Raw genomic sequence first — 21,779 nt, forward strand, 5'->3', positions numbered from 1 at the left:
AGAGCAGAGAGGCAGACTAATTTGGTTCCTACTTTTCTTTAAATCTCCCACGTGCTTTTAGTCTGTGGCAGAGCCTGACTGTGCCATGAGTGGGTGAAGCTTGTCCTTGGCTCCTCACTCCTGGTTTCTGCAGGGGGAAGCCTGGGTCCAGGTCCCCAAGCTAGCGAGCTGCCCAGCTGTGTGATGCTGCTGCCCTGCAGCTCAGACAGACCCTTGTCCTGTGCACATGCACAGATGTGGGGGCCCTGGCCAGGCTGAGCTGTGCTGGAGGACAGGACCACAGCCCTGGCACAGAGCCACGCTGCCATGGTCCTGGGCTTTGGCTGACCTGAGTCCAAGCACACGTATGTCCACAGCCCCAAAAGCAGATGTGCCCTTTATGTCTCCATCTGTGAATGGCAGGAGTGTGTCAGAATGAGCTGTGGGCATCCACAGAAATCACAAGTGGACTTAAGTGTGACAAACTGTGGCAGACAGGGCCAACTGCCATTTTAACACCTTAATACCTTTTTACTCTGCTCAGCTAGAGCACATTAAGGCTTCAGTGCAGCATGTTGCTAGTCAGGTATGACCTGTTGTCTTTAAATAAGTGTGAGCTAATGTGTTAAAACCACATTGACCCCATGACCTGGCCTCTCAACAACACCCTGAATATCCGTGGGGACATTGAACTGCCTTTACAAAGGTAGCTCTTACCAGCTGATGCCACAGGTAATGTGTTGCTCTGTCTGATGCTCTTTTCTGGCACCTAGAAACCTCAGACTGCACTGGGAAGTGTTAAACCATGCTCTGAGACAGTCACCACTGCAGTGCAGTCTCTTCTGGTGCCCCTGTGAACCTGCATTCAGCACTTTTGGGGTGCTCAGAGGTTTGGCTGCCGATGGAAGTCAGTCAGTGTCCCTCTGCTCCAGTCTGCACAGAGCTGGGGTGCTGCCTGGCTTCCCATCACACAAAGTGACTGCAGTCCAGACCCACTTCTTGAAAAGTGACCCTCAAGCAAAGAAGGTGTTTAGTTTGCAAGCAGGAGTGACCCAAAGCCTGTGCAGGCAGGAGCACAGCCCAGATCTCTCACTGTCTCTAGTGCACAGCTTTGAACTTGAGCCATCAGTAGGTCTGTAAGCATTCTGCTTCCTCCTTTTGGATTACAGAGGTGGAACATCTTAACATTTTTCATTCTCTGTGTAGAAGGGTATTTCCATTTGCTATTTTTTTTTCTCCCTCCCCATAAGAGTCTGGAGGTTTGCAGCTCCCTGGGGTCATCTTTGAGCAGAGTGGGCAGTGCCTCTGTGCTGCCTGTCCTCTCTAAATCCATCCCTCCCACACTAGTAGGCAAAGACAGAACAAGCCTCAGAGGAATCCATGACATTTCTCGCCCGGCTCAAATGCAGTGAAGATGATGTTTGAAACACCATTAGTCATGAGTGATTAGCAAAGCTCAGTTGTTGAGGTTCTTAAACCTCTCTCCAGTTCTTTACGAAGAAGGGCATGTTTGTGGTTGTGTTCTTTTTAATCGAGCTCAATTTGTATGGGTTTTGCTTATCTGCAGCCATAACAGGGAGGGAAATTCTCAACAGTGCTGCAGTTATTAATGATCCTTTAGGGTGCTTAGAGCTCTCCATAAGCTCTCCATTTCAAACACTGTATCTCAAAATAAATAAGCAAAGAGAGAACTGTTTTTTAACCTCCCTAGTGGAGCTAATATGCAGGGAAGTGGTGAGCAACCAGATTTGGGTGTTGGATTGTAGCTGGTCAGTCAGTGCCCTGCTTTCCCAAGACCCTGTGTGGCCTTGCTTATTCCCACTGCAGAAACCATTTGTTCACTAAAGGATGAGGGTGGTTTTTGGTGTTTCCAATACAGTGAATGCCTTTGGTAGGGATGGTAGGAAGGCAGGAAGACTGAGATGTATCAGTAAAATTAGTATTTGTATCCCATTTAATATTGTAATGCAGTTTGAAATTATTTACAAAGAAATCTGCCCTGTATGATAGGAACATGGTAACAATCAGGGCTTTAACAAGTGATTTGTCTGTGCTTCAGCATCAGCTTCATCCCCCACAGGAACATCCTACATGAACTCAGCTGTGCATGAAGGAGATACAGACCTTACTGCATGCTGCATCAGCACTTAGGAAGAGTTCCATCATGTCTATTTTTGCAATTAAAATATTACTTTGGAGGAATTAAAATTCTCCAAGTCCATGAAAATGCTTCAGAAACTAAATGCTCTTACAGCTGAAGCACCTTTCCCTCCCTTGACAGGATGTTCCAAGGCTGGCAGTCCATGTGCAGAAGTGTCTGGTGGGAAGGCATCTGCCTCCCACCTAAGCTTCACTTCACATGGAGCCAATGCTAAGTCTCCACAGGGGTCCTGATCCATTAAGCTTGCTCTAATAAAGATTAATTTGTAAGTACCTCATTAGTTCCACAGGAAGTACAGTGGCATGGTCAAAGTGCTCAGTCTTCCAGCTGGCTGTGGACTCTGACTACATTTAAAACTGATATTCTGTGTGAATCTCACCCTGACTGCAGACATCTGGTATTTAACAAGGAGCTCAACAAGCAGCAGCTATAAGAGAAATATATGTTTTGTGGGAATTCCTCAATGAACAAGTTCCAGCATCTTGCAAAGATGTTACCTCACTCTATCCACATCCTCCCCTCCAGTCTCTCCATTAGTTAGGTGATGAACACATTCATCTGCAAAGCCAGTAAACATCCAGGCATCCAAAGGCATTTTCAGTTTTTATATTCAAGCCACGTTCAGCTAAATTTTTGCAGTAAGTGGCCACAAATCAGCTGAGGTTTTCTCCTTGAGGAAAGGGCCACTCAAGGGGAAAGACAGTGTCCCAGCACACATGGCTGTCAAAAGGAGCTGAGCAGGGCTGTCAGAGGGGACACCCAGGGCCATGATTTCCAGGTGTTTTCCCTACATGCACAGACATGGTTTTATCAGATTATTCCAAGCAGTGAACTTGTGCTGCACACACCTTGCAGTTGCACATGCTGGTGTGAACTGTCGAGAGATATTCTTGGGTGGCTGGAGCAAACCTTGGGGCTGTGTGTGCAAAGGGTGCCCTGCAGAGAGAGGCAGCCGTGGGGAGGACCAGCCCCCATCTGGCAGGGCTGTCACTGGCCGTGTTCTGCAAACCCTGAGCAGTGCTCCAGGATGGCTGCACGGCGCTGCTGAGCACCAGCAGGCACCGAGCCCACGGTGCTCTAATCAGCTGGAGCAGAAGCCTTTGCCATTTCTGTTTATCAGATGTAAAACCCAAACCGAGAGCTAGAAGGAGGAGCAAACCAGATATTAATGACAGTCACGTACATCTCCATCAGATTTACATAGAGGCATATTCAATTATTTTATGGCACAGATTTTAACCGTATCTTATTAACATTTCCCATTAACTTTTATTCAAACTTCCACTTAATCAGGCTTTATTTTTCCACAGAAAGAGATGCCTATTTACTAGTGGGGAAAAAAAAAAAATCTGATTTTTAAAATGCACAGTGGTTTAGGTACTGATAAGTCAAGGTTTCCCTAAGAAACATTTTTCTCTCTGAAATTCTTAATTGCCAATGAAAGACCCTCTTCAAAAATAACATTCAATAACATGAATACTTAGAGTGTTTAAAATAGTGTATGTAGGTATATAGACTCTCAGAATTCTCTTCAAATGAAAAGGGCTTTTTTTAGCATTCCATTCCACTCTCATACAAATACACCTGCTTGAGTGATTGGCTGGATCAAGGCTAGGGTATCTAAGTAGCATGACTTGAATCTTTGTAGCATAGAAATACAGGTGCAGTTAAATATGTTGAAAATCTATTCTGGAATGTTATTTTTAATCAGGAAACTAAGTACTTTGCTTTTACACGCCTGTCAACCCATGGAATCCAGGAGGGATTATAGATTGAAGGGAAGGGTATGCATTCACCAGCACACAGGTGAATGATGAATGATGCAATAGGTGCAATTGTGCTTCCAGGTGACTCAGCCCCAGAGCATTCTGTTCCAGGCCTGTAGAGCCAAAGGAGGGCATACTGACACTGCATTCTCCTCAGATTATCCAGTCTATTTACTCCTCAGGGATTCAGAAATCTGTGTTAACTGTTCTTCAGTGACCACAGAAAGGGCATGTTTGGTTCCTATCCCCCTTCTGTCCCTTACTGCAGTGGAGTTTTAAAGATCTTGAACTAATCAGTAACGCAAGAGAACATGCTGAAAGAATGGAAAAGAGAAAACTAAAAAATAGCAAACACAGAATTTGTCTAAAGTCTTCAAGACAAATGGGTGGTTACAGACTATTACTAAAAAATGACATTGTGTTGGTTGGCAGCTCACTGTCCAGTTTGTGTAGTGTTTATACATCCATTTTAACTTAATAGAAATATCTGCTGCTGTCATTAGCCCCTTACACAGATTTGATTGTAATTTTACTTGTTAATAATTTTCTGTTAATATCATGTAGTCCTTAAATTCAGCAACTGCAAAATAGCCTGCAAAGAATTTATTTCCACTCATTCTTGTAATTTATCATCTGATTCATTAGCCTGAGACTCTAGTTTGTGATTCTGTTGTTTCTGACTTGTAAGTAACTTTGGTTTGTTTTCCCTTTTCAGAGAGCAGATATAGCTGTTGCCCCCCTCACCATAACACTGGTGCGAGAGGAAGTCATAGACTTTTCCAAACCCTTTATGAGCCTGGGCATCTCCATCATGATCAAGAAGCCTCAGAAATCTAAACCGGGCGTGTTCTCTTTCCTGGATCCTTTGGCTTATGAGATTTGGATGTGTATAGTCTTTGCTTACATTGGCGTCAGCGTGGTTCTTTTCCTAGTCAGCAGATTCAGCCCTTATGAGTGGCACTTGGAAGACAACACTGAAGAACCACGTGACCCTCAGAATCCTCCTGACCCTCCAAATGAGTTTGGAATATTTAACAGCCTTTGGTTTTCCCTGGGTGCCTTTATGCAGCAAGGATGCGATATTTCTCCAAGGTTTGTTCCATATCACTCCATCACCTTTTTGCATTTTATGGTCATTTTCTGATACCATGGTGCATATATGTTACTTTCTCAAATTTCTTTTTAATTCCAAATTTTTTATTTTGACATTTCCGTTCAATATTCAGCATCCTCATCAAGCCACCATGCTTGCTAACATTCACCTCCAGAGTAAGTAGCATTGCTTATAATGCCATTTATGCATTTCTGCCAAACTTATATTCACCATGTTGAGGCTGTAAAATGCATAGGGTTTTCTGTTTTCAGCAATGCTTGGAGGGCTACCGTGTTTTTGCTGCATATCTCATTTTACGGTCATCTCCTTGGTGCATATTACACATTCTGTTTTGCAAAATAAGATTTATTTTTAAAAGTCACATGCAACAGCACTTTAAAGCATCTCCACTCCCATCAAGGCTCCTGCTAGTCTTTTTACTTTCTTTTGAGCCTAATTTCTCCAGTTTTGTTCTTCTTGAAACATCCTTTCATCCTTCTGCTTACCAGCATTTTGCACACATTCATGTCTCCAGATGTACTGTGCTACTGTCCTGTGTGTTGTTATTTCAGTCCAGTCCAATCTGTTGTCCCTCTGTTCATAGTCAATATGGTCTAATAAGCATTGCCAGTTTCCATAAAGATTTTTCTTATTCATGAAGATGTTCTTTCTGGATAAGGCTGTAGTAAAGTATGATTTATATTAGTACCAATTTTAACAGAGAGCACTGCTATTAACTATTGTAGAGTTATATTTTTTTTATAGAAGTATTTTAAAAACCAGATTAAAATTGTGAAGCTCCCTCTAATTGAACAATGCATACCACAAGCTTTTCTTCAATAACATCTATCATGTATTTGCATTTACACTGGTAAAATACTTTGTTATAAGCAGTAAAATTATCTCATTTCTTAGTGATGGAGCAATGATTTTGTGTGTTATGACAATAATTTAATAACCAGTTTCCAGCCATTTTATTTATTAAAAACACCTGCTGAGACAAGCAGAATGCAGTTTTCCATTTAAGAAAGTTGCTATTTAGAGGAAGAGTAAGATCTTTTCCCTAAGTACTGACATTCAAAATGCACCTTGTTGATGTCCAGGTTGCCTTTTTCAATACCTGAATCATTGAAAAGGTGTTGGGTTTTCCTGGTCCATATAGCATGAGGAGTCTCGAGGTGCCTCACTAAAGCACGGGACAAAATTTCTGTGAAGTTTCTTGGGAAGGATCATGGTTTTGTCTGTTGGAGTACAATAATCATCCTATAAATTTGTGTTTGTTCGTTTCCCAGTTCTGGTGTCTGGGTGTGCTGCTCCCTGTGCACTCACAGCTGTTGGCCTCCTCCCCCTGTTTGCACTCCCACTTTCTGCCTTACGCCTCAGACCTGCACTGACACTTTGCCCCAGTGCTTGCTGTTCACGGGGATGAGTACTGATAACATTTAAATTGCTGTTGACCATGTGTGTGCCCAATGTAAAGGACCGGGAAATAAGCACTGGGACATCACATGGAAAGCTGCAGGCGTCTCGCTGTTTCCGCTAGGTCTGGTTATTGACAGTTAAATAAAAGTGCATAGGATTTTTGGGAAGCTCTCATGTGACTCTTTGGCGTGGTCAGCCGTTTACCTTATATAACAACTGGAACACACTTGTTATTTTATTCAATACAACCACAAGTGCCTTGGAAATACCTACAAAAAAAAAAAGGGAGAGAGACAGCAGTATATCTATTTATTTTATCTGTACATTAGAAGCTATTAGCTCGGTATTAATATATGGCTCTCATTTGAAGATGTTGTCCAGTTATTTTGTTATCTTCCATGATAACATTCCAGGCAGTTACATGCATTGTTACAGGACAAAAAGAGAAAATTATTACTTTGGTTTAAATTCCAGAAACACTGTTCCTTTGACTGATATGTTGATTTAGGTTGATTAAAATGTCAAATTTCTTTTACATGGAAGGGACTATTCCCAAGTTCTATTCTTAATCCATGTCTTTGTAAGGTTACACCATTCACAGTACATTGACTATATGAATGTTTCATACTATTTTATTGCCACTAAAAGGGGCTTCATTCTTCCATTGTGGGTTTTGTCTGAATAAATTTCTCATATGAGAGCGTACAGCAGTCGTAGAGAGATGCCGACAAGCAGTCTGGAGAGATCACTTTTGTACTTGCTGATAAAGGCTCTTTCAGCTGCCTTTGTGTGGAACAGCTGTGACATCTAATGACTAGTTAGATCTATCCTCGGTGAGTATGCTGTGTGGATATTCCAGAGGATATATCCCTATACTCTCCTCTCTGTATTTAATAGGAGTCGTCTAAACAGAATCAGAGAGCAGCCAAAGGCTGGGGGTTAGTGTATCCCTTAATGTAATCATTTATTTCAGCAGTTTTGTTCTGCTATCAAAGGCTGCTGTGTTTTCTGCATAGTGAGCTAAAGCATTGAAAATTCACTTTTGAGGGATGAAATAGATTATTAAACTTGCTTTTATGTAAGATGCATAGAGCAAATGGAATCAGGAAAAAACACAGTCAAATTTGTAACACTGTTCTGAGCAAAAGTATCTTTGAAATCTCTATGAGAGCATGTATTTTCATTTTGCTCTTTATTCATGTGGAAGTAAAAGGCGAGATTAATTAATTGCTGATGAAAAAAGACAGGGGGTTATCAAAAACTATCTCAAGGCTGGTCATTTGGAAGGGGTATTTCTAGGTCCCTGCTTTCACAGCAGAAGACTCAAGAGACTCCTATTAAAGGCCATGGGAATGTCTTTGTGGGATTTTCACAGTAGCAATGAGAGGGTAACCTGACATTCCTGAACCTCCCACTGCCAGTCCTGTGCTGGAGCATCTCAAGCCACGCTCCAGATGCTGCGTGTGCCCGGTGTGTCCCCGAGGGCTGGCTGGGCGTGCCAGCAGAGGGTGGCCCGGAGCTGGGGTACCAGCAAGCCGTGCTCAGGATATCCAGGGGCTCGGTGAACCCTAGCACAGGTGTTCAGGGATATTTGTCAGCATAACAACTGCATATATCGATCCAAGCAGCCCAGTTAAAAATGGAGTAGTGTGAGAAGCTTATCTGCAATATAGGAAATCAAATATCCTTTATGGCCTTGAGCAGAAACAAAATCCAAGCTATTTTCATAAATGAAGTTTTGTTTGAATGTATTATATGTATTTTTCTCCTGGAAACTGAATGTGAATTTGAATGTTTATTCTGGTTTTTTCTCTTGTTACTAATTTGCTCTCATTTGACTCCATGCTTCCTTTTAAATTTCCTCTCAAGGTATGCACTCTTCCTGTTTACTTGCTTTTGAAATCACCTTCTGACGTTGTTTTGACAATTGAGTTATAATCCTGTTGTTCCAGATCTGTGTTGCTCCTCTCATTCGTTAGCACTCTAATTCACTTTAAAATAATGCCATACAAATTGAGGTGATTTGGGAAACTATATTAAGCTAAAGCATTAATTGATTGTTTTTAATTACATTATTGCACATGTGGACAGATATGGCTTGCATGAGAAACAGTGGTGCTGGTACTAAAAGCTTGATTGAGTTTTCTATAATTATTATCTGAGTAATAGAAAAACATTTCTGTGGTTCACAGTATAAACCAGACAGCACTCTGATTACCAGCCCAGTGTACCTGTACTAACCCTTTTTCTCCTGTATCCCTCTACACCAGCCCCTGCAGTGGGTATAAGGAGTCTTCGTGTGAGCAGATGGATGGGGGAACTGGGGTTCTTGAGGCTGCCAGGCCATGCTTGTCCATGTTCTTGTTCTTCCTCTCTCTGTTTGTCTTTCCTTCAGTGTCAATTTTGTGGTTTATTTGATTTTTCTTTTGCTTCATCCTGTGACACCAAGTGACAGCTGTGTCAGCCCAGACTGCTCCATAGTAGCTGCTGTTTAATCCTTCTTTCTGTGCTCACTGGAAGACTCTGGGAGAAGCAACTGTAGTGACATCCAGTTTTCTTTGAAGTGACCTCAATTCTTCTGAGAACAGCCCTGGTCCCCATCTAGCAAGACCCCTCTCTTGCACGTAGGAGCCTCAGGGAAGTGCCTTTTTGTCAAGGGGTCCCCCTGTTCCCCTCTTCTCCTGCCTCTCAGGTGGTCTTTGTCCTGTATCTGTCTGACTTTGTTCCTGCTGATTGCCAGACCCCTGGGATGAGATATTTTTACCTTTCTCAGTGTGTAGGATGCTGTCTGAACATGCAGCCTGGCACAAACCTTTTATTGTTGTAGCAATAGGAGCTTGAGGTTTCACTGGTTTGGAAAACACTTATCTTCTGCACATCTCCATCCTAGCAACCCATCTGTCCTACCAACAGAAGGGAAAGCTACCAATGCAAGTAAGAGATTTCCTATGGGAAAATGTAGGGGAAATGAACATTTTATTCCCAATGCTTCCAATGAATTTATCAGAACACACTGATAAGTCTTTTTTTCATCTCCCTATTTCAAGACCTACATTAAAGCAAGAGGGCCGTGGGAACCTGGAAACTCCAGATAGAGCTTGTCCTGCAGTAGGGAAGTGGATGTTTCATCTGCTGGACCTGCTAGCCAAACCCCTTCTCAGTCTGGCTCTGAAATTGTCCACATCACTCACTGCAGGGAGGAGAAGTTCAACTCCAGGTCTTCTCTGAAGATAGAAAGTGTGTAGTGAAGAAAGGAGCTAAAGGAGAATGAATTTCACCTGATGTAGCCATCTGAAAGCAATAGACTGTGATTTTTAGCAAGGCATCTTTGTTCCCTCCGAAGTTATGAGACAGATGGACAACTTTAGATTTATCCAACACTACAGCAAGTGAGATAAATCTCTTTCTGAGGGTGTCAGGCTCTTTTTCTCTGCTGGCTCCAAAGGAAGCTTTATGTGACAAGTTCAGCAGGTGCTGATTTGTAGTTGGAGAAAATTGTGTCAGCCCAAGTAAGAGGGTATCAAGCTTTACCAAATAGCTAAAGCCAAGACCCTACCTGTTAAGGAAGCTGGACAAAAAGGCCTGCAGCCATTGGTAAAATCCCACTCATGATACCTACAAAGAATGTAGAGTAAGGTAGATAGATTCCTTGACTGCAGGCATTAGTCTGTATATATATTGCTGCAAATTCCATTTGCAGCAACTCAGTAGCCTTGTGTTAGTGAGCACAATGGCTGCACAGCCCAAGCTGAAACTTGGAAGCCTCTTACCCTCTTGGGAGGCCATCAAGACAGGCAGGGAGGCCACCTCCACTTGTGGGTGATCTGGTGGATGTGTGCCTACTCTGGGGAACCAGCCTTCCTCTGCCCTCTCAGTGGGAGCTGCTGCTTTAGCTCCTTGGGCAGAGGAGAGTGGAGAACAGTGGTCCTTCACCTTTCTCCACATTCCTCTCACATATTCCAAATTGACCTCTCTGGTTTTTGTTTTGGTGATTTTTTTTATTTGTTATGTTTTTTAATGTTGGATTGATATGGTTTTTTATTTCTTTTTTCTTTTTTTTTTTAATAATTTAATGGCATTTTTTTTAATGGCTCAGGCAATCTCAGGCTCTGGCCAAGACTGGGTAGTTTACCAGCAAACTCCCCTGTGTGGGTGGGGTTGGGGGCACGTCATGAGACTTTCGGTTTTTGCCTATCTCCATCTGTTGGTAGGACAACTTGTACCCACTGTCTGGGGATGGCACTGAGGGGCTTGAAGGAAACAAATAAACAGGTAAGAGTTTTCTATTTCTTCTCTTTGCACAAACTGAGGACTACAGCACCCAGGTTCCACAGATGTGTCTGAGATTGATTCTTCCTCCACTGGGACCAGTAGAGCTAAGGGAAAACATGAAATAGCTTTGTCTCAGCAGTTGAAATGATTCTTGGTCAGCCTGCTGTATTTGAAGAACAAGCAATGTACATGGCAATAAAATTCCCCACCCAGCTGAGTGATGTATCACTGCCATCCTTCAGCCTAGATCAAATACTTTGAGGCTATTCAGTTGCTGTAAAACATCAAGAGCTCTTGCTGACAAGATCCAGACCTTCTGACCATTAGGCATTTTGCAATTATGTGTTGCAAATAGGTTTTTTCTTCAGTCCTTATGGAATCCCTTTAAAAAAACAAAAACCAAAGACTGCAACAAAAACTAAACACAAGGGTTTTTTTCTTTCCTTCTCTGTTGCTCTGGTGCTTATAAAGCAGGGATATGCTTGACTTGAAACAGTGCAACATGCAAATTTTAATTAACATAAAACATAAACCAAACCAGCCTCTCTTCTCACTTCAATATGCAGATTCAGTTTGTAATTCCTGCTAGATTGTGATGAGAGAAGGATACTGGATCATTTTTGGTACATTCTTTTGCATGTTTACTCAGATTTTTGCAGTTTACTGTATGTTATGTTTTGGGATTGGATACAGTAAAAATTGCATTTGTGTCCTCTGAGCTGGGCAAAGGAACATGCATATCCCAGCATGTCCAGCACAGGGAAAGACTGGGCACACAGAGACAACAGAAATCTTCTGGGAAAAGCCTTTTCCAACAAAGGATTTGTAGAAGTCAGGAGAGCTTATTCCGCTCCCCAAATGAATTCGCTCTTAACCTACTGTTCTTGTTTTCACTGAAAGACTACAAAAAGGGTTGCACTAGGTAAGACCAGGTGTACACTGATTTTTCACTCCTGAGGGAGGTTATCAGGAGCTGGCTCACAGACCACCTGTTCAGAGATACCTGGAAGATCTGGACAAAAGGGTTGTGCATGTGAATTTCTCTTCAGTGAAGAAAAAAAAAAAAAATCAAGGATTGTCTTCAAAGCAATTTAATGATGTGTGTTTTTCCATAGATCTCTCTCAGGGCGAATTGTCGGAGGAGTGTGGTGGTTCTTCACTCTCATCATTATCTCTTCCTACACTGCTAATCTCGCTGCCTTCCTTACGGTGGAAAGGATGGTTTCACCCATAGAGAGTGCAGAGGACCTGGCTAAACAAACTGAAATAGCCTATGGCACTTTGGATTCAGGCTCAACCAAAGAATTCTTTAGAGTAAGTCTGTTAAATCTCCTTTAAGTGCCTAGTTTATGGGTTTCAGTTGTTTGATTTTACACAGCTGTAATAGCTTTGTGCAATCAGGACAGGCCTTAGAGCAGATTTTAATATCAAAAGGCATTTTACCAGAAATGGGTGGTTTTGCTTAACCTGAATCATCTCAAGATGGAAGATCCGACTTCTGCTGTGACGAGAAGGGTTTTGTAACACCAGTTTCAGAGCTTTGGTCTGACAAGCAATAATGCAGTGGTTGGCACAATATTTAGCAGAGAAAACTCTTGCAAGGAGCAATGCTCTTGACCTACTTGCTGTGCTTGCCCAGCTGGCAGCCAGTCATGCCATCCAACGTCGTGCTCACTTGCCAGAATGAAGGGGGAGGGGAGGCCTATGTGCTGCTCATTCCTGGTGGAGCATTGATTGCTGCCATTGTTGTGTCTTCATTGCTCACCAGTGTCTGGCTGTGGCTGTATCTGACAGTCGGGTAAAAATTTTGTACCCCAGAACTCTGGTTGTTTTTCACCTTGGTTAGGGAGATGCAGGCTTTGCAACATTTGGGGGTAGAAGCAGGTACACACGTTTATTTGAGGTCATCCTTCCTTTCTCCCCTTGCCAAGCCACAGGCTGAACTGCAGACAGTTTGATGAGAGGCATTAGGAACTCTAAATATGATCTCAGTCCACTATTATATCTCTGAAAACGTCATCCTGAGGAGCTCTTACTTCTTTCCAAGGGTGAACTGGAATGCTCAGGCCTCTCAGGGAGCTCTTGGTTCTCTCTCAGCAGTGCCAATCAGATGCCATTCAAACCAACATTTTTGTGTATAGAAGACTGGCCAGTGCTGCAGGACTAATTACTGCCTCTCATGCATACTGGCCAGGTGCAAGCAAGAGGGAGGAGGGAGAAAAAAAAAAACCCTTGCTGCTGTAGGCTGATGAAATACTGAGGGCTCCTTGGAGGAATACTCAGGGGTCCTTGAATTTACTTAAAATTTCAATACATGGCATAGATATCTGATGTAAACCTGAAAGGGAATGCAAGGTATTTTATGAAACTTTTGCACTCTGCCTGTAATGTCTTTATATTAAAATAGATACTCAGTTGTTTGTAATTAACTGTGGCAGCAGGTATATTACAGCAGCTTCTGTTTGTTTTAAAATCCTATGAAATAAACACTGACCTTGTAAGGATGACATTAGTGTATAAAAATTTTTATTCTGCTTAATTATCAACCTAAGGCAGTATTATGTCTACAACAAAAATGAGTTGAGTGAACCTGTCAAAAGAGGTAGCACAACTTGTTCAGAAATATTGGTGCTGTTTATGTTTACTATACTGATCTTAGGGGGAAAATGCTTTCTTTTGACTACCTTGTTACAGTTCATATTGAAAGAGGGATTGTATGGGGATATTCCTTCATTTTCTTAATAGTTTGACACAACAAGGAAATCCCTTCTCAAGGAGAGATCAAAGGAATGAGTGTTCCATGTGAAAGGATACAAAGTCTGGTAAATGTATGAATGCTTTGTTGTGCTGCTAATAATCTTGAGATGAGCTGTGTCTCTCTGCTGGTGCTGGGAAAAGCAGGGTTGTAAATGAGCTGATCTGTCAGGAGCTGCCAGCTCCATCAAGCCAGGCCAGGAGTTGGATGGGGATGGACCAGAGCAGAGCCCCAGCAGTGTGGAGCAAGGCTGCATGGGCCCAGTGGGAAGAAGAATGAGCCCTCAGTGTGCTTCTCTCTCTCTGGCATTCTCAAGGAACACAACATAATTTCAGCTGTATTAACTTTTGCAGAGTAATTAATTTGAATAGAGTGATGCATCCATGAAAGTGTTGTAATTAGAGTCTTCTTCAGTTGATTTGAAAAGGGCAGAAGCTTTGCCTTAGAAGAAATGCGTATGTTCACATAAATACTTCATTGTACAGTCTTTATTAGTGATTTAATAAGATGGTAAAGGTGGCTGAAACTTTAAATAACTTAGAGGACTCTTGCTTTCCGAGGTCCTGCAGCACAGACTGCACCTCTCTGTGTTCTAGGGTACTTGTATTCCCTTGGCATCTCTTTCCACTCTGCTACCAAAAGCATCAGTGGATGTGACAGTGCTCTGAATTGGAAAAAGCCATGAGTTCTTTTGAGTACAGGGTAATGCTTATCCCCGGTGTAAGGGAAATATCCTTCACCTATTTTCCCCCAGAATTTTGCTAGTTTAAACAGCAGTTAGCTGAGTGGCTCATGATCATTTACTCAGTGAGAAGGGAGTAACTTGGCTTTATAGCTGGGCCATGGCTTCACACAGGAGGTTCAGGACAGTGTCTCCAAGATCCCATTAGGAAGCTTGTATAGCTATATCTCTTTCCAGAGCTGTAAGGCTAAAATGTTTCTCCAAGATTCTAGTCAGATCCTGATCTTTATCACTGCTGTTGGTCAGGGGAAGGTACCAGACTGACAGTAGAAAGGAAAAATTGCCTCCTGATGCATCATAAAGGAATGACATGTAAGTCAGCTTCAGATCCCCACCATATTGTCTGCATGTGCTAGAAGGAGCTCCTCCAGGTCATGGCTCCCTTCTGCCAGCCCCATTTCCAGACAGAATCACTTTTGAACATTTTTTTTACAGTGTGAATACCTGAAACTGGACTGATACCAGCCTCTCAATTCAGATGAACAGATGGCAATGACTTTGAGCCACTTCAGACCTGGGCAGACTCCAGCTCATGACCTATTTTCCATCTTGGCGGTTTCCCTAAACACGACAGTGTCTCCGGGTAGAGGCTCTCCCAGCTGTGGGGGTTAAGCTGGATACACCATGGCTGCCTGAGGCTTGCACAGTGGCTGCTTTGGTGTGACACTGCCCTCACAGTCCCAACCCAACCCTGCTCTCACAGTCCCAGCCTGAACTGGTATGTTAGAACAGTTTCACAGCAGACACTGTTTACACTCCTCACTTGTTGGTGATTCTCTGCATAAAGGCGTTTGTCCTCCCAGTATATCTAAGATTCAGAGGAACCTTCCTGTATTCTCGTGGTTTTTGCTTGCTTCTGCTCAGAAGTATCTTACATTTTGAACTAATTAGCTTATAAAAGTGTTTAAGTGGCAATCAATAGATTATATCAATTGCCATTTGGCTTTCAAAGGGCACTCATCCATATTGAAAAGGAAAAGAAAGAACCTCTCCTGAGATATTTATTAACGCATGGACTCAGATTAAGGACTCCAAAAGTCCTCTTTTTCTTTCTTGAAGGTTGGTGAAGGCCTGTATGAGAAAGAAGTTTCAAATCCCTAAGCTACTTTTAAGGGTCTATCTGTTAGAATTAACATCTTCTAATACATTCAGTTAAAGTTTCAGCATATCTGAGCAGCTTACCAAATCAATATAATACTATTTAATCCAAATTTAGCACTGAGCCTAAGTGTAATACCACACTCTTAATACTTCACCTCCAATATGCATATATTCAAAAGGCATGACCTTTACCATCAGTTAGTGATTCTTGTCTAAACTTAGCTGTATTTAAACTTCAGCAGAAGCAGGACATGTTTGTAGACATTTAGAAATATAAATTGCCCTTGAATTTATGGTTGTTTCTTTTAATTGATAGCAGATATTTCTGTTAAGAGGCTTCTGCAAAATACCTTGACAAGTATATGTTTGATCATCAACAGACACAGCTGACCTGCTAGTACACTTCACTGTGAACTTACATAGTTAATCACTGTTCACAAAATTAAGGAAAAAAGAAGATCTCCAATGAATCTTACTTTATTGTAGAAAGTTTTCTTTGTATATTTCTCAGCACAAGTTTAAGGATGTCCCTGACCAAATAACTCAGCTACTGAGTGGCTCTCCCATGCCTCAGGTGGAATGACTTGCCCTGAAGTCAGCTCCTGATTTTTCCTCCTGGAAATGTCATTAATTGCCAGATCTGTTAGGAATTTCAGTAGAAAGGCCAGAGATCCTTTAGGCATGATGGTTGTTCCAGTTCTTACAGCTGGTTTTCCTCAAAAAGTGATTCTTTGCAAACCAAGTTCAGATGTGAGTCCTTTCTGGTTGTCTATACATAAAATATGTATAAACCTACAGTTTTTAAGACACAGGAAGTCATGCTGAGGATGGCCCCTTAAGATATTCCCCATTTTGAAACTATTCTGAAATCAGAATCATTCAGCATGGAAAGATAGAAAAGCATGAGATGCACTAGCAAGAGGCTTTGCATTTCTGGTTGCCCATTACTGAGGAGAGGTGCTTTGACATGTAAACAACTACCAGAAAAAGCAGTAAGTGGGAAGGTGACTGGTGAGGTATCTCTTGAAAAGAAACTTAAGTACCAAATTGTTCAGCTAGTAAAACTAAAGACAACATAAAAAACAATTTGTTGGAAAGCAAAGAAAAAAACACCAGGCAGATAAACACCAAAAAAGAAAATGAACATTTATCTGAAAGAACAGGGAAAGAGCAAACTCCAAAATACTCTTGAAATTAAAAGGAAACATTCATTTAACCCATCAAAAGGATTTAGAAACACCTTGAGCTAAAAGCACAGGAGGTAACTCATCCCCTCCTGTTCAGTAGAGCCTTCTGCTGGGCTGTGATGGCACCCGTGGGTCCCTCCTGGCTCAGAAGAGCCAAGTGCCACTTGGCCCCCAGCTGGCAGCATGCAGAGGGGGCTCCCCATGCAGGTGCCTCTGACAGTGGCAGGCAAGGCTAATGCCAGTCAGGCAGCCAAGGAGGAGCACAGCTCCATGGCAGAGCCTCAGGAGAGCGCAGGAATTATGACCGTAATGCGTTCGGAAGCACCAGTGTGTTACACCCCATTATAAATTAAAGAGCTGATTGCTTTCCTCTGATGATAAGGTTGTGTGAAGACGAGAGGGAAATAAATTCCACGAGCAAGCAGTTTAGGTAAAGAGAAGCCTTGGGTTATACACCCCTAGCTGCCATATGATTTTTATGCATTCTGTGCAATCAAACGATATTGAGATCATCATTAGAGGCTATTAAAAACACCATTGTGAACTCTGTGCACGCAGCACTAAGGGTTTCATCTGTAGTTAAACTCTTTGATTTTTAATTTCAACATTTCTTTTCCTAGTGAAGATGAAGGACTTGTTTCTAGCACTGCAGTCATACAAACACTTTCCTTTTGCCTTAGGATAAAACTATGATTAGCAGTTTGGAGCTTTCTGTGTTCTTGACATTGAGCTAAACAACACAGTCATCATAACAAATTCCTGACAAAAATATTGAAGTGTGATTGTATTTATGAGCTTCAAAGAATAGAACATCACAGAAAAGTAGTAGCTTCAAAGATGAGTTTCATAGATCTGAGATACGCAATGTGGCAGTGGTTAATCATAAAAAGTCCTGTAGTTTAACTGTTTTTAAACACAGAAGGTGTGAAAATATTATTCACCTATATATTTTCTCTCTCTTCCCCTGTTTGATATAGGTGGGAGCATGTACAAATATTAAAAGGTGAATGTATGCTTGCAGAGAGATCAGAGCCTCTCCATTGCATGGATGATAGATGGTCTGCTGCTGGGGTTCATTTAATCTCTTGAACCTCCTTTCTGCCACATGGCCAACAGGCAGTTTTAAAGGCAACAGGAAATCAAATGTGACATAATTACAAAAGAAATGGTTTCCCATGAAGTGATCTAATGTCTTTAGGCCTACAGATTGGAGAGGAAAATGTATCCTTACAGGAACTAAAATTAACAGCTCATCCATCATCTACTTCTTGGAAAAGAAGTGTTTGAATGGAGCTGGGCTTAAGGTGGCTGAACCACTTTACTAATTTCAGCAGGCAAGCCAAAATTTACAAAAAATTTCAGGCAACACTTAGTAACAAATATTTGAATAAAGCTCTCCATTATCTTCAGTAACAGATGGCATTTGTCTATCAGCTCTTGTGTTTGTGGTTTAGGCTTTCCAGCTCACCTCTGTCTCCATACCACCCAGCAGTTACCTTCTGTAAGAACAGGGCTGTGGGACCAGGTAGGGAGAGGGACTGAAGCCTGTGGGAAGCTGGACACAGAGGGGCTGCAGCCCATGGGAAGCCAGACACAGCAGCTCACAGTGGGTTAACACTATAACTGTGTCTGTACCACAGAGGCAAAGCAGAGAGTGCCTGGGGGGAAAATCACTTGCTGTTTGAATGCTCTACTTTTTGGAGAGAAGCTCTATGATAATGATAATGACATTGCCCAAGACAGCGAGGACTCTGGTTTTTCAAGTCTCTACTATTTTATGTAATGCTGCTGTGTCACATTAGTACATGCTTATTAGAGATTCATTTAAAATACATGGGTGCTGATAAATGACTCACAGCACTGCTACTGTTACTTTTGCATAATTAGAAAATACATGAAGGTTTAGAAACTCTAATGATGTGAATATGAAACATCCTCTCTTGCAGTCCACTGGGATTTCTCTATCATTGCCTGTATATTGGCCTTTTCTGTCTGGAGCTGAAAACTCATTAGACCTGACAGCGTTCAGATCATGTGCTGGAAATGCCATTCTCTATTAATTTATTGCAGGCCAAATCCAGAGCAGGGCTGGTTGTGCTGCTCAGTTGCCCAGACAAGACAACTCTGCTGAATATGTCACTGCTGGAAAGATGCCCCTTAGCCTGAAGGCTGACGTAAGCCTCCCTCCAGCCAGCTTGAGTGTGTGCTGCTCCTGCTCCCCAGACAGACAGACAGACAGACAGGCTTACCCAGCACATCCCTGGTATGTGCCACCCAGCCCTGTCACCCCCCAGCACTGCTTCCTCGGGCCAAGCACTGGCTGTGTCCCTGTGTCACAGAGGATTTACAAAGGCAGCTTGTCTCTGGTAAAGACTTTCATTTTAATTTCCCAATCAGCATTGCAACAAGGAGGAGTAAATGCAGCAATAAAGTGAGGAGATGAGTATAGTCTGAAGTTCAGTGTTGTGCCAGGAAGGGATGTCTTAAAATCTTGATTTACATTCTGCTGCTCAGACTGTTCCTGACATGTCAGCAGTGTCTGCTTGCAGCCGGAGTGACTCTGCTTGGCTGTGTGAGCAGAGCTCACTGCACAAGAGCTGCCTGTTAAAAAGCAGCTGCAGCACATCACCTGCCTGCTGCCAAAGGTCACTCTTTGAAAAAGACCATAATACACAGGGAGAAACTCTCAAAACACACCTCCTAAAATATTGTATTATTTCTGTAAGACACTTCCTTTTGTGATCAGGCCACTGTCTGTGTCAGGTGTGGAAAAACTAATGATGCTGAAGCCTGGAGGGATTTTATTAAGATGCTTCCCCAGCTGTTTGGGTGGGCACACTGCTGTGGACTGTCCTTCCCCACCATGACCACCTCCACCAGCCTCCTGCTGGACTCCCCATCCCTCAGCCCCATGCAGGGGTAGTCTGCATCTTGACATAGAGGATTCTGAAGGAAGACAGCACTCCAGGGGTTTGCAGGCCTGATCCTTCTGCTCTCTGGGCTTTGTTTGCCCCAACTGGGAAAGAAAAATGCCATTTCTAAAGCATAAGTTATCATTTGAGCAATAAACCAACATGGCAATGTCTCCCATCATATATTTGGCTGCAAAATATTATTAGTCACCAGGTCACCCTTTCCTTTACGTGTGTGCATACACTCTCAAAGATTTGTGTGTTCCTGCAAACATACAGACTAGTTTACATGTGCATACTTGAACCTTGCTTTTCTGTGGCATCCCGCAAATTCATAAACCGTGGGTAGAGATTGGTAGATTTGGGGTTTGGCCTTGCTGGAAGAGAAATGCCCTGACCTACTTTCTTCTGCCGAGAATGTAATAAAAGCAAGAGGTTCATGTAATGATGGGATTGATTTTTCTGTCCATATAGGTAAGTAAATTGCTGGCATCACAAGTTATCTGTGGCTAAAAGCTGTGACATTGATCTATTAGACTCTGCCCTATGACCTTCAGTAAATGACATCTCTGCTTTCATGTCCTCACAGGGGAGAGGGGACTAATGGTGCCCTCTGGCCTTCATGAGACCTATTTTTACCTTCTCAGTAAAGAGCTTGGAAATCTCAGGCAGAGGGACCTTACTAATAATATTTATCATGTTCTTACATAGCATCATCATCAGGCTGGCCTCCATGTGCTCCAGGGCTGAGATTAGGCTGAGGGCTCCCACCAGTGTCCCTCACTCCCCCCTGGAGGCAGCTCTGCCAGGGATGACTCAACATCAGGCTTGGGGGGAGTGGAAAGGCATCAATCAAAGCCATATCCAAACAGCAAACACAGTGCTGCCACTCCATCGTGAATTGCCAAATTAGAAGTTTAGTTAAGCAACTGCCTAAACCCCGTGGATGTCAGTGGGGCCCAAGCCAGGCAGCAGCAGCAATACCAAGGCAGTCTCTTGGCAGTGTTTTCATTCCTGTCTAGTAACTTGCTTTTAAATGGTTCATAAGCTCCTGGACTCATTAGCTGCTGCAGAAGAGCTAATTGCACACATGGAAGAAAAGCAATGAGTGATGATAATGAAGCTACAGTTCACACTCAACTGCCCAAGTTCATTCCAGTGAGGTGTGCATCTCTACAAAGAGAGGTGTGATCTGTATAAAGGGAGCATGTATTATTCAGATTAAATACCTGCACTGATTTTAGTATGGACCGTTGTGTTTTGTATCAGCAACATCTGTCTGACTTAAGGGCTGTAAATCCCCCTTGTTAAGGAGCTATAATGTAGTCATAGGGTCTGTGCAGCAGAGGAGAGTGGTAAGTCTGCTGCTCTAGGACCTTTGTTAATGTCTCTGCCTACCTTTATGTGTGTGCTGCAGTCAGGATGCTCCACATGCTTCTTTATTTTGCTACACTTTGTTTATCACTCTTAATTTTGAAGGCAGAGGTAAAAAATTAACATCAGTATAATCTAAAATTTCTTAAAGTACAAAAAAGTTATACAGTTATAAAATAGATAACTGGATTTTTAAAATAATATTTGAGTAAATTTAGCTCATGACTGGATGATCAACAGCTCTCACCTATAGGAGAACAATTTGAGCTTGGCTGCTGGGAAATCACTTCCTGGTCCCTGTCATAAGAAATTAAGGACCATTTTAGTCATTTTTAATAAAATATCCCAACGGGCTGCACAAGGAGACATTTTGAAGACCTTCAGGTTGTGGAGGAGGTGGTAGGGAGAGTTAAACATTCTAAATTGGGTAAAGGACATCTCTGTAACATACTTTAACTAGAAAGGAGAAGCCTTGCTTCCTTCAAACACAACAGCTTCACCCCTACTCAGTAGTGGAGGAGGTGACAATGTCACTTTTAGCAGAAGTGTGAGACAGATGTCTGCAAAGGGGGAAGGGAATTCAGTCACTGGGAGGAGGCTTCATATTTTAGAGCTAAATTTAACCAATGTCAAGGAATTGTCCACGGTGTGCAAAGGTTTGCTAGGTATCTCTAGGTGATTTGGAATGTGCAAAAGTGAAACCAAGGTCTAGCTCAGCTGGAACCACATTTGTGGTTGCTGGATTGAAGACATTACTGCATCTGAGAGGCAAATTTGCCTCCTTCCCATGCCTGTGTCACTCACCCAGCCCTGACTGGCCACGCTTTTGGATGCTGCCACACATTCTGGCTGATTTTTCATTTCACTGCTGGAGTCAACCACACAGCAAAACTAGCAGAATTAGAATGAAAGACAGTGTTAAAATTGTGGACTGATGGAATTGACATCTTCTTTTCAAATGAATGCATTGCTACCCAGAAGCAACGTGTATTTAGGTGCCAATTAGTAACGGGCC

General features: G+C 42.5%; 1 protein-coding gene across 9 annotated transcripts in view; it reads left to right on the forward strand.

Moving 5' to 3' along the window:
* The window catches only part of GRIA3 (glutamate ionotropic receptor AMPA type subunit 3), a 145,840-nt gene that overhangs the window by 98,016 nt on the left and 26,045 nt on the right, over positions 1-21,779 (forward strand). For all 9 annotated transcript variants that reach the window (XR_014952402.1, XR_014952403.1, XM_085570481.1 and 6 more), the window contains 2 exons: positions 4,622-4,998; positions 11,809-12,007. Coding sequence is in view for 7 of the 9 variants with exons in the window: in XM_085570481.1 (XP_085426607.1) it covers positions 4,622-4,998; positions 11,809-12,007 (576 nt within the window). In the remaining 2 variants the exon portion in view is untranslated. The remainder of the gene's footprint in view (positions 1-4,621; positions 4,999-11,808; positions 12,008-21,779) is intronic.

Source organism: Lonchura striata, chromosome 4A (genome assembly GCF_050655825.1).
Source record: "Lonchura striata isolate lonStrDom1 chromosome 4A, ASM5065582v1, whole genome shotgun sequence".
NCBI classification, from domain to species: Eukaryota; Metazoa; Chordata; class Aves; order Passeriformes; family Estrildidae; genus Lonchura; species Lonchura striata.